The 15,048-nt window shown below is 42.0% G+C and overlaps 1 protein-coding gene across 1 annotated transcript in view; it reads left to right on the top strand.

The window, feature by feature from the left end:
* GUCY2F (guanylate cyclase 2F, retinal) overlaps nucleotides 1–14,651 on the top strand; it is a 170,580-nt gene extending 155,929 nt beyond the window's left edge. The window contains exons 14-18 of the mRNA XM_007952598.1: nucleotides 4,281–4,302; nucleotides 4,969–5,067; nucleotides 8,449–8,543; nucleotides 14,382–14,470; nucleotides 14,564–14,651. Coding sequence (XP_007950789.1) covers nucleotides 4,281–4,302; nucleotides 4,969–5,067; nucleotides 8,449–8,543; nucleotides 14,382–14,470; nucleotides 14,564–14,651 — 393 coding nt within the window. The remainder of the gene's footprint in view (nucleotides 1–4,280; nucleotides 4,303–4,968; nucleotides 5,068–8,448; nucleotides 8,544–14,381; nucleotides 14,471–14,563) is intronic.
* The last annotated feature ends 397 nt before the right edge of the window (nucleotides 14,652–15,048 follow it).

Below are 15,048 nucleotides of genomic sequence, written 5' to 3'. Positions count from 1 at the left end.
GAGGGAGGCAGCATGTCTGGCCTTGCAGTAATAGGCCTTGGGCTACTGATAGTGATCCTGTCTTCCTCTTGTGGGATTAGAGGAGGTCAGGAGATATGGCCTTTTTTTTGCACTGCCTTACCCCAGTAGACATCAGCCCTTGTTCTAGGTCCCAGACCCTCTCAGCCTACCCCTGTCATTAAAGCCCATGTTTCCATGTTGGACTATGCTATAAGATCTAGAGGTAAATGTTGTATTCAACACAATTCATTTGGGATTACTAATTCAGAATTCAGTTAGAGTAATAATTACTGAACATCTCAACACCCATCCTCATCCTCTCTTGAATGAATATCTTCAGGATGTTCTTCTTCATTCTATCCATCCCATCTATCTCCCCACACTCACAGGCATCTTGACAGATATCTCACTTGATATCACAGATATCTCCTTTGGCTCCCTTCTGCTCTCCTCTCTCTATTATTTCTCTATGCTCTACTCTTCTAGGCTTCTTTTCTTCCCACCATTTTCCTTCTTTTCCTACCCAACTTCTTAAAATAATGATCATGCTCACAGTGCTATTTCTTCACTAGACACTCTGGCTTTGTTTGTTGTGTTGTTATATGCTGTCGAGTTGGACTCGACTCATAGTGACACTTCCTTGGGTTTCTGAGACAGTATCACTACGGAAGTAGATTGCCTAACCTTCCTTCCGAGGATTGGCTGGTAGGTTTGAACCGCCAGCCTTCTGGTTAGCAGTCAAGTGCCTTAGGCACTACGCTACCAAACCTTCACTCTGGCTTTTTAGTCCTTGCTCTTTTTCCCTGTCTGCATCCACCCTTATCTCCCTTTAATATCCAACATTCCTGACAAAAAAAAAAAAAAAAAACTAAATTCACTGCTGTCAAGTCAGATCCGACTCATAGCAACACTTCCTTGGGTTTCTGAGGCATTATCTCTATGGAAGTAGATTGTCCAGTCTTCCTTCCAAGGAGTGGCTGGTAAGTTTGAACCACCAGCCTTCTGGTTAGCAGTCAAGTGCCTTAAGCACTACGCTACCAGAGCCTCCTGGCAGTTATCCCTCAAACTTCTCTCAATTGGCTTTGCTGATGTGCTCCTCACTTTCTGAATGCTTCTCTGCTTTGTTTATTGGTTTACTTAGCTTTTCCTATTCTTTAACTGTGGCTGCTCCAACATTTTCTGAAAAGGTCTCAGTGTTATGGTTTCCTTGCTCTTTGCATGTTGTCACCACTAATATGTTTCTCAACCCATTTCAACCTGATTTTCATTTTCTACTGTTATCTTGTTAGGTGCCATTGAGTTGGTATTGGCTCATAGCGATCTTATGTACAACAGAACAAAACACTGCCCAGTCCTGCACCATCCTCACAATAATTGACATGTCTGAGCCCATCATTGCAGCCTCTGTGTCAATCCATCTCATTGAGGATCTTCCCCTTTTTTGCTGACTCTGTACTTTACCCAATATGATATCCTTCTCCAGGGACTGGTCCCTTCCGATAACATGACTAAAGTACGTGACAGCAAGTCTGACCATTTTCACTTCTAAGAAGCATTCTGGCTGTTCTTCTTCCAAGACAGATTTGTTCATTCTTCTAGCAGTCCATGGTACATTCAATATTCTTCCCCAGTACTGCAATTCAAATGCATCAATTCTTCCTCAGTCTTCCTTATTCACTGTGCAGCTTTCATATGCATATGAAGCTATTGAAAATACCTTGGCTTGGGTTGGGCGCACCTTAGTTTTCAAAGTGACATCTTTGCTCTTTAACGCTTTAAAGAGATCTTTTGCAGTAGATTTGCCAAGTGCAACACGATGTCTGATTTCTTGACTGCTGCATCCATGGGTGTTGATTATGGAGCCAAGTAAAATGAATTCCTTGACAACTTCATCTTTTCTTCATTTATCCTGATATTACTTATTGGTCCAGTTGTAAGCATTTTTGTTTTCTTTGTGTTGGGGTATAGTCCATACTGAAGGCTGTAGTCTTTGATCTTCAGTAAGTGCTTCAAGTCTTCTTTACTTTCAACAAGCAAGGTTGTGTCACTTGCATATTACAGATTGTTAATGAGTCTTCCTCTAATCCTGATGCTCCATTCTTCTTCATATAGTCCAACTTCTCGGATTATTTGCTCAGCATACCAACTGAACAAGTATGGTGAAAGGATACAACCCTGATGCATGCCATTCCTGATTTTCTGCCATTCTGCATCCCCTTCTTCTGTTCGAATGACTGTCTCTTGGTTTATGTACAGGTTCCTCATGAACCAATTAAGTGTTCTGGCATTTTCTAATAAACCCATACTCACTTCCAGTCAATTCCTACTCATAGTGACCCTTGTTGAATTTCTGAGGCAGTAAATCTTTGGGGAGGTTGATTGCCCCATCTTCCTAGGACATTTTCTGCTGCTATGTAATTCCTTCTGTCTCTATCTGTCTGTTAAATATTGGTATCTCCCAGGGTCTGTATTTGATACACTGTTTTCTCCCCCTACATACTTTCCTGGGTGATCTCATTAATTCCTATGCTTTAACTACCATTTCTATGCTGATAAATTCCAACTCCACAGCTTCAGTACAGCTCTCTTCCTTAGGCTTCAGCCTTAAATACCAAACTTCCTGCTGACATTTCCATTTGAATGTTCCACATGTACCTTAAACTCAATACATCCAGAGCAGAATGATTTTCTTTCTTCACAAACCTCCTCCTCCTCTTATATTTTTTATTTCAGTAGGTGATACCACCATTTACTCAGTTACCCCAGATATAATCTTGGGAGTCATCTTTGACTCTTCCTTCACCTTGACCTCCAACATGCAACCAATTACTAAAGTCTTGTACACCTTACCTTTTAAATATTTTTTTAAATGTATCTTGTCCCTCCTTAATACCCATGTCTAGGCCACTATTATCTCTTGCTTGGACCATTCCAATAGTATCCTCTTGCTTCCAGTCTTGTCTCTTTCCTTCCATCCTACTCACAGTCATCAGCATTATTTGAATTCACTTGTCTGTCTTTCTGTTAGACTTGATGGCAGGAACCACGTTTTACTTGTGTTTGTCTACTGAGTGCTTAGCACATAGCAGATGTTTAGATTTTTTTTTTTTTTTTTTTAGGAAAAGCTCTCATCTCTCACTTGTGCTCTGGTGGCTTAATGGATAAGGCATTTGGCTGCTATCCAGGAGGTCAGCAGTTCAAACCCACCAACCCCTCCACAGAAGGAAGATGGGGCAATAAGAAGATGGGGTGATCTACTTTCATAAAGTTTATAGCCTCAGAAACCCAGTGGGGGTCGCTATGAGTTGGAATCAACTCGATGGCAGTGAGTTTGGTTTTTTGTTTTTCCGACTTGTGCTATAGTTTCACATCTCCAACCCCCATCAGCACAGCTCTTCTTGGATGGTTCATGATCACTTCAAATTCAACATATATAATACTTCAAATCATTTTTCCACCAAAAGTCAGCATAAACCCATACCAGTTCCTTGTCCCTCCATTATCATCTCCTTTCTAGTACTCACTACCTTCTACTTGGATGACTGCAACAGCTGCCTAACAGGCTTCCTTGATTTTATTCTCTCCTCCTTTCAATGCATTCTATATGTTATTCTTCAGAAGAAAAGGAAGAAAACTCATTTGCATCATGCAGTTTCCTTGCTCAAAACTCAACAGTGGCTCAAGGTCCTCCATTTTGTACAATACTTAATTATTCTCTTCTCCAGTGTCTCCTCAGCTACTTGAACTAGGCAGGTTGATTTCTCTAAGAGCTGCCCATGCTCAATTCCAACCATAAACCTTTGATTCATGTCGCTTTTCTCCTATTCAAATTCTGCTCACTCATCAAGATCCAAATCAATTCCTACCTTCTCCACTGGGTCTTCTTGATTGGGTCCCCCAATTTCTAAACTACTATAGCACTTCTGTCTGTACTATTTATCTTGTCTCAATGATACATTATCTTGGGTGGTTGTTGAATTATTTCCTCTTCGGTAGTCTCTACTCTCCAATTAGACTATAAACTACTGGAGAACTGACACCATGTGTTCCATTTTTATTTTAAATTCTCTTGGTGCCTATCTTAGCACTCAATGAATGTTTCTGAATGAATGAGGGGTAAAAGAAGATGAGAAAGTGTTAAAAAGCCTTTTATCAATGTAAATTTTATAGTTCTTACTTATTTTTATTCTCAGCAGGAAAAACTTCATAAACAAAATACATAATTATTTTCCAAACTAGGAATCAATAAAAAATTAATGTTGAAAAAATTTTTAACATAGAAACGGAACAGAGACTGGAGAGGTGAAGGTGGAGTACTTTCTAGCTACTCCTGAACTGAATTTTCAGTATGGCTGCTTAAATATTTTCAAGCACTGTCCACTCCCTGAACACCTAAAACAGCCATTGCAAAATGTAAGAACAAAAACCACTGTAAGGGAAAGTAGAAAATATTTCTGAGTTATCTATACTGCTCTGCCATGCCCCTAGTACATATGATTGAAAGTCAACTGCTGAGTTTCAGATTTGTGAATTGTCTTAGCAATAATTCTCTTGGTAGACACAATTTGAGAGACAGATAGTTGTATGAGATTCCTCCTTCCCACCCTAAGTCACAAGAAGGAGTCACATTTTTAAACATGTTTAGATTCTGAGTCCTTGTCTAGGCTTTTCTGATTTGGATTTGGTATTTATTGGTCCCTGTTGACAGATATAAGCATCTTGGGTGTAACTGTTACTTGGAACAAAGGTATAAATCAGAAAGTTAGTCATGTCAGCATTGTTATAAGCTTGCTTTTTTGTGGGGCAGAGAGTTCATTACTCATTACAAGTCTTCCTTCAGATTCCCAGAGCTACTTGGTGGCAACTTTTATTCTTTCATGAAGTTCCATTCCTTGCCCTTGCTGTGTTCCTCTATTAGCATTGAGTGCACACTTGGTGACTGTAGTCCCACCCCTTGGTATTTTGTAGGGCCAGTTGTTGCTGGAGTAGTGGGCCTCACCATGCCCAGATACTGCTTGTTTGGAGACACTGTGAACACTGCTTCTCGGATGGAATCAACAGGGTTACGTGAGTACCTACAGAGGGATAGGGTGGTACCTTCCTGCTATAGGGAAAGTGATTCTTCCTCAGAACAGGGCAACGATAACAGGATCATTGAGGCTTTAATGTTTTTAAGGAAAAATAAAAGAGAATTTGAGAAGATTAAAGACATTTATCACACATTTTCCTGGTCTCTAATGGCCAAACCAGTAGGGGGTGTTGTTGGACTGAGTATGCACCTTTCTTGTTACAGAAATAAAGCTGTAGCTAAGTGACACTGAAACAGCCAGTCAATTTGATCAAAACAACTAAAAAAATCATTTAGGTAAAAGAAAAATACTGGCTAGTTTGGTGGTTTTAGGGGAGTCATGTCAAAAAAACAAAAGGACTAGGTAGGTAAGGAGCTGACATTTTCAGTTTTTCAAGTGGTTCATGGAGACACCCAGAGCCAGCTGCCTCCCAGGAGGCCACTGCTCTTATCTTGTTTTCGAACTAGTTAAGACCCCAGGAGCTCTGGCTTCATCAAATAGCCCCCTTGAATTTAGCAGTAATCCCTTAACCTAAGAAGCCTGAAATTCTGAAATAATTAATTCTAACTTGCTCGTATACAAAAACCTTAGCTTCTATCAAAGCAGGCATGATATCAAAGATACCATTTCTCCCCCTCTTCCTTGAGAGGAAAACTGCACAAACCATTATAGCATTTGTCCATTACTGGTAAAATACCGGCTCAACTCTTTATTGGTCATTTACTGCCAGATTATTTAATGCCACTAACAAGGCAATGTCACAAGCAAAATGTGCCTTTTACCTATGTCATGGCTGAGCAAAGCAATATGCTCATGCAATTATAGAAAGCATACAAAACAATATTTGATTCTATCTACTGTTTTCATGGGTTTTATAAAAAACACTTAAGCTCTTAGCAGCCTGGACTCTGGCAGCGCCTAGGCAAGACAAGCTCTTCCCAAACTTCAGCAATATCCTCACACTAGTCCCTGATAGTATGGTGGCCTATATCACAGTGGGTGGTGCCCTGTCTGACCCCACTCCCCATCACTCATGTACAGAAACAGGCTTACACAATGGGTCCAGTCTTAGTCAATCTAGCCTGTGCAGCCATGATTAAGGGGGCAGCACGGAACCTAGAAACTGTTGTCAGAATAAATTTTCTGACATCTGGGAAAGTCTTCGAACTCCACAGACATGGCAGAAGCCATGCAAGTAGTCATCCAGGAACTGCTGCAATGCATATGACTTTGCATATGACTTTGCTCTTGAAGTGCAACCCAAGATTAAGTGAAATTGATCATGGAACCGCAATGCAGATTTGGCAGAGGACCCTGGACTGATGTAAGCTTATAGAAGACTGAAGTCATATTCTGGTCTGCACCAGGGAAGCTCCACACATTTCACATTGTAACTATAGGGTTGAGAGCAGAAATTGAATTTTGAGATTTAAGCAGCGACTTTTCCAGTGATCAACTGTGTTGTTGCTATTTGCCATCGAGTCGGCCCCGACTCATAGCGACCCCTCTTTCGGTTTCTGAGGCAGTATCACTATGGAAGTAGGAATGCCCAACCTTCCTTCCGAGGAGTGGCTGGTGGGTTTGAACCGCTAGCCTTCTGGTTAGCAGGCAAGTGCCTTAGGCACTATGCTACCAGAGCGCCTAGTGATCAATTAGGAAGACAAAAATGGAGTGAATCACCCACAGCAGGTGTTTATTGAGCACTGGCTATGCAAGGAAGGCCGTGTGAGGGATCCAAAGATGCGTACAAATGTAGTCTCTGCACTAAAGGAGAAGCTTAGTGTGATCTTCTGGAAGCTAATGACTGTGTCCCAAATATGGCATTAATCTTCACACCTGATTGAAGACTTCTTAAGAGGTAGCCTTTAACTTTTTAGTGGCTATAAAACCAGGATATGTCCAAGATCTATGCTGAAAAAAATCTATTACATCAATATGTGCCCAGTTGAATCCACTGACATTCTAGTATGGGAGTGACTAGTGACCCATCCCTGAAGTGATCCTCATTACCACACAACTGGATGGTGGATGGAATGGGCTATCTGCTCTCTTTTGAGCTATGTGTTCCCCACCAACAAGATCACTCTACTGAAAGACTCCCTGAAGACCAGATGCTAGGGAGATGGCACACATAGGGCTGGTTAGGGACATGCTAGCCCAGCATTTGGCCCTTAGAAATAGGAAACCCTTTTTGAGCAGAGGCTTTCAGTGACCATGAGTCAGTGAGGAAGACTCAACAGTTCTAAGCTGTCAAGAAGAGGAAAGTCTTTGTGAGTCCACATAGCAGGAATTTCTTGTAGATCTTTTCAGTCATGCCTCCCTACTCAGATTTTAATCATCTTTTAAAAGTTACTTTCTCTAGCATGTGTGAGAATGAATCTTGATTTTTATTTAAGATTTGACCCCAACAAGGTCTCCCTTCTTAGGATGACAGTTTTCAAGAAGGTCCGGGATCTTACCTCAGTTAACAAATGATTGCTCTTTATCAAAGAATTATGCGTTGGCTCTGCAAAAAATATTTTTTGAATTTATTTTATTGTAGTTCTCCATATACAGCTTTTATTTCAGGTTAGGGTCACTGGTTAAAAAATAATACATTCATATGCGTACACAGCTATATGTACCCACTCAAAGGACAGCTGTAAATGTGCTAAAAAACCAAACCAATCCACTGCCATCAGGTCCGTTCAGACTCATAGTGACTCTATAGGATACAGTATGACTGTCCCACAGGTTTTCCAAGGCTATATAATCTTTACGGAAGCAGACTGCCATCTTTCTCCTGCAGAGCCACTGAGGTTCAAACCATCTTTGGTTAGCAGCTGAACACTTAACCACTGCACCTCCAGGGCTCTCCACAAAATGTTTATTGACAAAGGTCTTTGGATATTTCCCATTGATGTTTTAAGTACAGCAATATTGATAGAGGTTTGCATAGATGCACAGATAATGACTCCCTTTTGTCTTTTAAGTGGGGTTATGTAAAGTTTAGGAGTTCATCTCTAGCTGAAACCTGTGAGAGAAGCTGCTGGGGCCAAATTACCCTCAAAGGAGGTCCTGTCTCAGTTGAGAGCACAGTGGTGGTTGCTGGTTTTTTCATCTCAACTCTAGAGTTAAATTAACACCTTTCTATTGCATGGCCTTTCCTCTGAGATAGTGTCTAGGAGGCTGAGAGGTGCAACATATAATGCCTTATGTGGGCCTGGTGAGGAAGGCCATCATTCCCCTTACTCCTCCCCTGTGAAACCCAGGCTAGCACTCTTCCAGGGACTTCCAGTAGGGTCTAGTTCATTTAGAAGTGGGAGGATTTATTACACTGATATTTTCTCATTGATTTGACCTCAAAGTAGCCAAAGTCATGCCACCCCTTCTTTTGCAGCGTATCGCATTCATGTCAGTTACAGCACAGTGACAATTCTTCAAGCTCTGAGTGAGGGCTATGAAGTGGAGCTCCGAGGAAAGACAGAGCTCAAGGTATAATGTCCTTTTGTTGTTTGAACTAAACCACTTGGACACACCCATTTCTGGAGAGGTTATGGTCTGCTGAAAGAGTTTACCTAGGAGTCTGAGACTCAGAGCGGTAGTTTAGGCTGAATCTCCAGTCATGTTTGGGGTTTGAACAGATTTTTCCGTTTTGCCTCTGTTTTCTTCTTGTTAAAATATGGTTGCAAAGCTAAGGATTGTGGGAACTTCTGCATTTCTCAGTGTATGAACTGTACCTTTCTCTCCTGAAGAACTGCCCAGAATTTGGCCGTCTGATAAGGTGCACTATTGTTCACACTTCCTCACTTCCATTTTGGTTACTCTTTGGCAGTGCCAGACATTGCTCAAGAGCCACAATATTGAGGAGTTTGGGTTTCCTATTCACCTGCTCAGTAGCCACTCTTCTGAATTTTCACTTTCACCACTGACTTACTGTTTATAGTAAGGTTTTATGTCCTTTTTAGTATTTTTTTTTTCTTGCAAGGCTGTCATTTGATCTGAAATTCAGGATTAGAATAATTTTCCCTTTTTTGTTTCCACTGGATTCTCCTCATCTCCCCTCTGGATGACCTCAGTGCCACTGGCTACCCCAATTGTAGAAACCCTAGAGATCTGATCGTCTAACTCCATCATTTTCAAATGAAGGTGATGTTAGTAAGTTCACACAGTCAGTTAATAGCAGAATCAGGCCAAATCCCAGGAAGTCTGACTTCCTGGTTAATGCCCTTTCCATGACACCATGCTACATGAAAAGTGATTTCCTCGGTGCTTATTTTTGAGCAAACCAAAGCCAAGGCACTGAGTGATACACACTTTTTTTCAGTCATTGACATGTGATTCCCAAATGGTGGCAATTTCCATGTAACTGGGTTTCAGAAGTTAAAGCCTGGGAATCCTGATTCTAGTTTATCATTTCCTTTTCTGACTAGTCCTAGCTTGTTCCTTCCAATAGGTTCTTAGTATCTTTCAGCAGGTGATATGAGTCACTTACAAGGTTAGAAAGGCAGGCAACATGACAGTTTCCAACCTCTGTAGAAAACTCAGATAGTTAGGTGAACGGGGTGGGGATATTACTTGGGCAGTGAATCAAATCACCCAAGGCTTTTGTGATCCTTTTATACATTCTGCCATTTCTCAGCAGAGGAAGACAAAGGCAGCTTGGTTTCCTGGAGGACTTTTTTCCTCTATCTTGCTAGACACAGATTTCCTCATCTGAAAGCTATAGAGCTGAAGAAGTGCCACTTTCAAAAGTGAAAAGGAGAAAAAATATACCGCTAACCCCATAGTTTCTATTGCCCCTCAGATTCCAGGCATGAATACTCAACATATTTGGGTGTTTCAAGTACAAAACTGCGACTTACTTCAAAAGGGCTCTCTGCAACTTCACAGTTTCCCCCACTCCCAGGGGGCATTTGGGAATGTGCTACAGGAAGGTGGAAGAAGAAGCAGGAAGAGGCTTCCTCTGAGGCCATGTTAGGCCTTGGTTATTGGGGTGGCAAGGACCTCTTGAAGAAGAACGATTGAGAGGGAGATACTGAAAGAGGAAAGGAGAGGGGAGTGGGCTAAAGGAATGGGAAGGGACAATGAGAAGGAGGAAAAGGAGAGAAAATAAGATTCAACAAGAAGAAGGGAGAGCAGAGGAGATTCTTCCTGTCTTTGTATTTACCACCTCTGAGCCAAAGGCAGGTATTGTGCATTGCATGCGAGGGGCTGTGTTTCAGTCATTTAGTGCCACTCTAACACAAAATACCATAAATATATGGCTTTAACAAATGGGAGTTTATTTTCTTAGAGTTTAGGAGGCTAGAAGTCAGAGTTCAAAGTCCCAGCTCTAGGGGCTGGGTGAAAGCCCCTCAACCTTGGGCTTCAGCTCTGCTTCTTGCTCCCGAACCACTGAAGCTGGAAGCTTCTCTTAGACAGTTGCTGGCTGCTGAGGCTGACAAACCCAAGGTCTACAAGTAAAATAGCACCATCCCAAGATTATCAAACCACATGGCAGACCACTAATTCAAGTCCATTAACAGTCTCAAAATCGGCAGGCAACATGACAGGCCATTGAAATGAAGACTTGGCCAAGTGTAGGATCTAGACATGCCAAAAGCTCCAAGACCTTTTTCAACACTTCTCTTTATATACTGGAAGTAGACCACAGCCCTAAGGCAGCTACTCAGCTGTTCCAGTAGATTCCATCATGGAGCTGATTATCAGTCTCATCATAAGGAATAACTACATCCAGCTACCCAGCCACTCTAAACCAGGCCCAGCCAAGTTGACACACAACCTTAACCACCACAGGCTGGCAGATAGGAGATTCCTAGTACTTTGGGGGCATGGAGTATACTCCTACTAAGACCATATCCTCAGCATATTTCAGAAATTGTGATTCAATATTCCACCCCACCCCTCATATGCTCAGTGGTGCTAGAAAGCAAGAGTTGCTCTTTCACGTGGTTATTGGCCAGTCAGGTGTTAGTTATCTCAAAGGTTCAAAGAAGGCCCTCATGGCTAGAAGCAATCTCTGCTTCCAGTTGCCTGACATTTTAAATTCTTCCATCAGATCCTCTTCCTTAGGTTTGAAGCTTAGATCCAGTAATAACAGAACTATCTATACCTATACACATGCCGACTCCCATACTCCCCCTACTTCTCCTTCATTGGAGTGGGACACTTTAAGTTGTTGTCTTTAGTGGAATAAAAGACTTGGGTGTCAGGAAAGAACATAAGGACAGTTGAGTATTTGGGGGTGGAAGAGCATGAAGAAAGAGACCCAAAAAAGGAAGCTGAGGTAGTTTGGGGCAGGACTCATTTAGGGACGCGGAGCTGTGCCACAGCCCACTGCAACCGTCTCTCATGCAGTACTGGGAACAATGACCAATGTTTAACTGGCCAATTCTGCTTTTTCAATATTCCTTTTCTGATGGGTTAGTGATATGTCATTTTATTACTGCTTCTCTTACATGAGATCTCTTTCAGCTACCATTTTCCAGACAAGTTTGAAGCTCCTTGCTGAGGTTTTGTATATAGGTAGTTTTATCACTTACATTTTACCTTCTAGGTAAGTTGTTCTCAGCCAATTTTGTGTTCCTGCTAGAGGTGGATACTTTCTGACCTTATCTTTGAATTCTGGGGTTAAATGTTATTTGGTTATCAGGCTTGTAAGCATCAGTCCCATTTTAGTTGTGATTTCTACTCTCCCCTCAACCTCTTCCATTCCTACTCCCAACTCCACACATAAGTGAGCATGCATGCATGCACACACTCATGCCATCCTCTGTGTGCATGTGTATGTGCACGCACACACACACACATCAGCAATTCAGCTAAGAAATCATAAGGTTGTATTGAAAGTCATGGAGGTTCAGAAAGTTTGATTTCTAATTCTTGCCCCATCAATGACTCAATGTACAACATTAGACAAGTAACTTCATCCTCTCTGTGCTTCAGTTTCTCCACATAGAGACCTCTTCTAACCTGTGGTTACTGGGGAGTTCATCAATCATAGGCTCTTAAATTCCCAACACATACTTTTTGGCCTCTAGACCTGCTGCTTGGCTCCAGTGTTGGAGAGGCTATATGGTTGGAAAGAAGAGCATTTAAAAATTGGAGTCTAGTAAAGCTAGGTTCAAATCCAAGCTATACCTGCTTATTAACAAGTCATTTAATCTCCCTGAACCTCAATGTCCTTATTTTCAGAATGAGGTTAATAATACAACTACTTTCTAGAGTTGTTGTTAGGATTAAATAAGATAGGAGATGCTAAAATGTTTTAAAAGTTCCATGCCAAACTAAGATGCTAGTATTTGGGGGGTCTTTGACACTGCTGAGGGATTTATGTTGGTTCAAAGGGTTTGCTTTAGGCTTTGTTGTTATCATACTTGCTTCTCCCCTCTCCATCCCTTCAACAGAATTTTGGAAGTGGAGTGGGTAAACAGAGAGCAAGGATTCTAAGAATTCTCCTGGATGATCTCCAAAACCTCAGAGAGCCCCTGGAGCTCCCCTGCATACCCTTTGATTTGGAAGCTTGCCTAAGTCCATAACATTCCCATACTCTTTTATAACCATTAGTGTTGGCATCCTAGTGTGTCCCAGGACCCACCGAAATATCTGAACACTCCTGACATCTACAAACCTCCCTTGGGGATTGGCATGGTGTCCTGGTGGCCTACAGATCTCAAGATAAGCATTGAAATATGGCTGGATGTTGGGGTCCTCAAGTTTGAACTTTAACACTATGTTTTACCAAAAGGAGATCCAATGATACCTTGAATGCCATGTGCTAAATGGTTGAAAGTTCCATTTAATGGAAAAGTCTGATTATTTATTGAGCAACTATTCTGTACAGACACTGCACTAGGTATTGTCAGGAAAAGAAAGAGCTTAGGAGGCAAAGAAGTTGAGCTTAATGTGTTTTGGGCCCAAGACATGGCCTGATGGTTGTTTTAATTTAACAACACTGTGAACTCCTTAAGGACATACCTGTGTCTTATTCATCTTTGCATTCCCAGCCCCGGTACAGGGAGAGTAAATGTTTGTAGAATAAATGCAAGAATGAATGATGTTAGTATACTTTCAAGTTATTTGTCTTTTCCAAAAACAGAGAGGCCTCAAGTAGCCAAGTTATTTGAGGTTTAGGGTGAGTTGGTTGCCAGTTAATGGAGGTTTAACTATGGTGATGTTTTCTTCCTACTTGCCTCATGGAGGGCTTGTTTGGAGGCTTGAACCAAATATTTGCAAAATGCTTCCAGATTCTCCAGTTAAATGGACTAATTATTGTTATAGTTATTGTCATTATTATTAAGGGATGAATATATGTGATATAAAATAGAGAACAATGGATTTGATATTAAACAGGGCAAATCTAATTGGAATCTCTAAGTTAAACAATTTAAAACTGTTCCAAATGAGAGTTGCTGAGAGTGAGACCATATTTCAGATTAATGAGTTGGAAACACATCCCATTACTTTTCTCAATCTTAGTAAACACATTTTTTTTCTTATGGTTTGGAGGAAATGAGAGGGCAGACAAAAGAGAACTGAAAGAAGAGGGAAGCATGTTGAGAGGCAGGTTAACTGGAAAAAAAGGAGGACAGGGCAGAGGCAGAGAATTCAGCTCTTCTTAGGTCACCACTTAGGCTCTTGAGTTTACACCCCCTTTTTCTTCCCAGAGTTATGGTTCTTAACAACCACCACACTCCACTAGGCTGTAGATGGGGACCTTCCTAGGATCTCTCTTTATCTGGAAGAATCCCTCAGCAGGAAAGAAATAACCCTGCAGAAATTGTAGACCTCCTAAAGCAGCCAGGATTCCCTAGGTTTAAAAACAAAGTTGCAAGCCTGCTTTCCATTTCTATTTCCTTTTTGGGTTTTGTGAGAGCCTTTGGATGGCAGGGTGTGTGTGTGGGTAGACTCTGAAGGTATGTACTCTAGAAACAAAAGACAATGGATTGCTCAATGCCAAAAGATCAGGGTGACAATGACAAAATCTTCAGTTGTGCATCCAGATGTTTGGCCACTATGAAGGCAAACATCTACACATTCCCAAACACAGAGCTGCATGGTGGCGAGTAGACAAAACATCTGGATGTCAGCTTGAAATGGTGTTCACTTTTCATCTGGCTGCTCTAGCAGCCATGGAGCCTGCCTGAGCCTAAGGTACAGATAGCAAGGAAGTCACATAGGAAGGAAGAGCCCAGGGAATGGTGACGAGGGGAAAGAAGAAGCAATATCTGAGTGAAATGGAATACTTTCTTATGCCCTATTGACCAGAAGAACTTCTCTGGGAAAATTGGTTACAGCATGTTTAAGATTTTCCGTATTTTCTGTAATAAGGGCAAAGGCACAGAAGATACCTTCTGGCTGGTTGGAAAAAGAGGCTTCACGAAGCCCCTTCCTGTGCCCCCATCAATGGGCAAAGATGGGTAAGTGAAGTTCACACTTAATCAGAGTCTTCCTGTGCCCCTCTCTGCTACTCTCTCTTGACTAACTATTTTGGTATCTCTCCTATCCTGCAGGCAAATGGGCCATGGCCTGCAACCAGTGGAGATTGCAGCCTTTCAAAGGAGAAAAGCAGAAAGGCAGCTGATGAGAAACAAACTGTAAGGTAATGGCCAGCAGGGAAACAGCACAGGAGCTTGCCAGATTTTCACAGCTGGGGCTCCCTTTGGCATGGGTGCCAGTCTCAGCTACACTCTGGCTGGCAGAGTGTGATGGAGCTGGTGAATTTCCAAGCTCCCTCTGCAAAATCCTTGTTGTGGGCAGGCCTGTTGCAGAGCGAGCTGCCACTGGAGGGGCTCGGCTGCCCTGGCCTGAGAGAGATCCTTGTCTCCTGCACTGATAGCACCTTCGAATGCTAACAAGGGGCCAGTTATGAGGCAGGTGCACTTGTGTCATTGCTGAGGACCTAAACCACCTAGTGAGCTACTTCGGTCCCTTAGAGACATCTGTCTAAGCAACACAGCAGTGTTGAGCCTACCCACTTTTCCTGGGATCGTCTATT

This window comes from Orycteropus afer, unplaced genomic scaffold (assembly GCF_000298275.1).
Source record: "Orycteropus afer afer isolate SDZICR_OR568_19922 unplaced genomic scaffold, OryAfe1.0 scaffold00352, whole genome shotgun sequence".
Taxonomy (NCBI): domain Eukaryota; kingdom Metazoa; phylum Chordata; class Mammalia; order Tubulidentata; family Orycteropodidae; genus Orycteropus; species Orycteropus afer.
The sequence above is the reverse complement of the archived record's forward strand: the minus strand, read 5'-3'. Positions and strand labels throughout refer to the sequence as shown.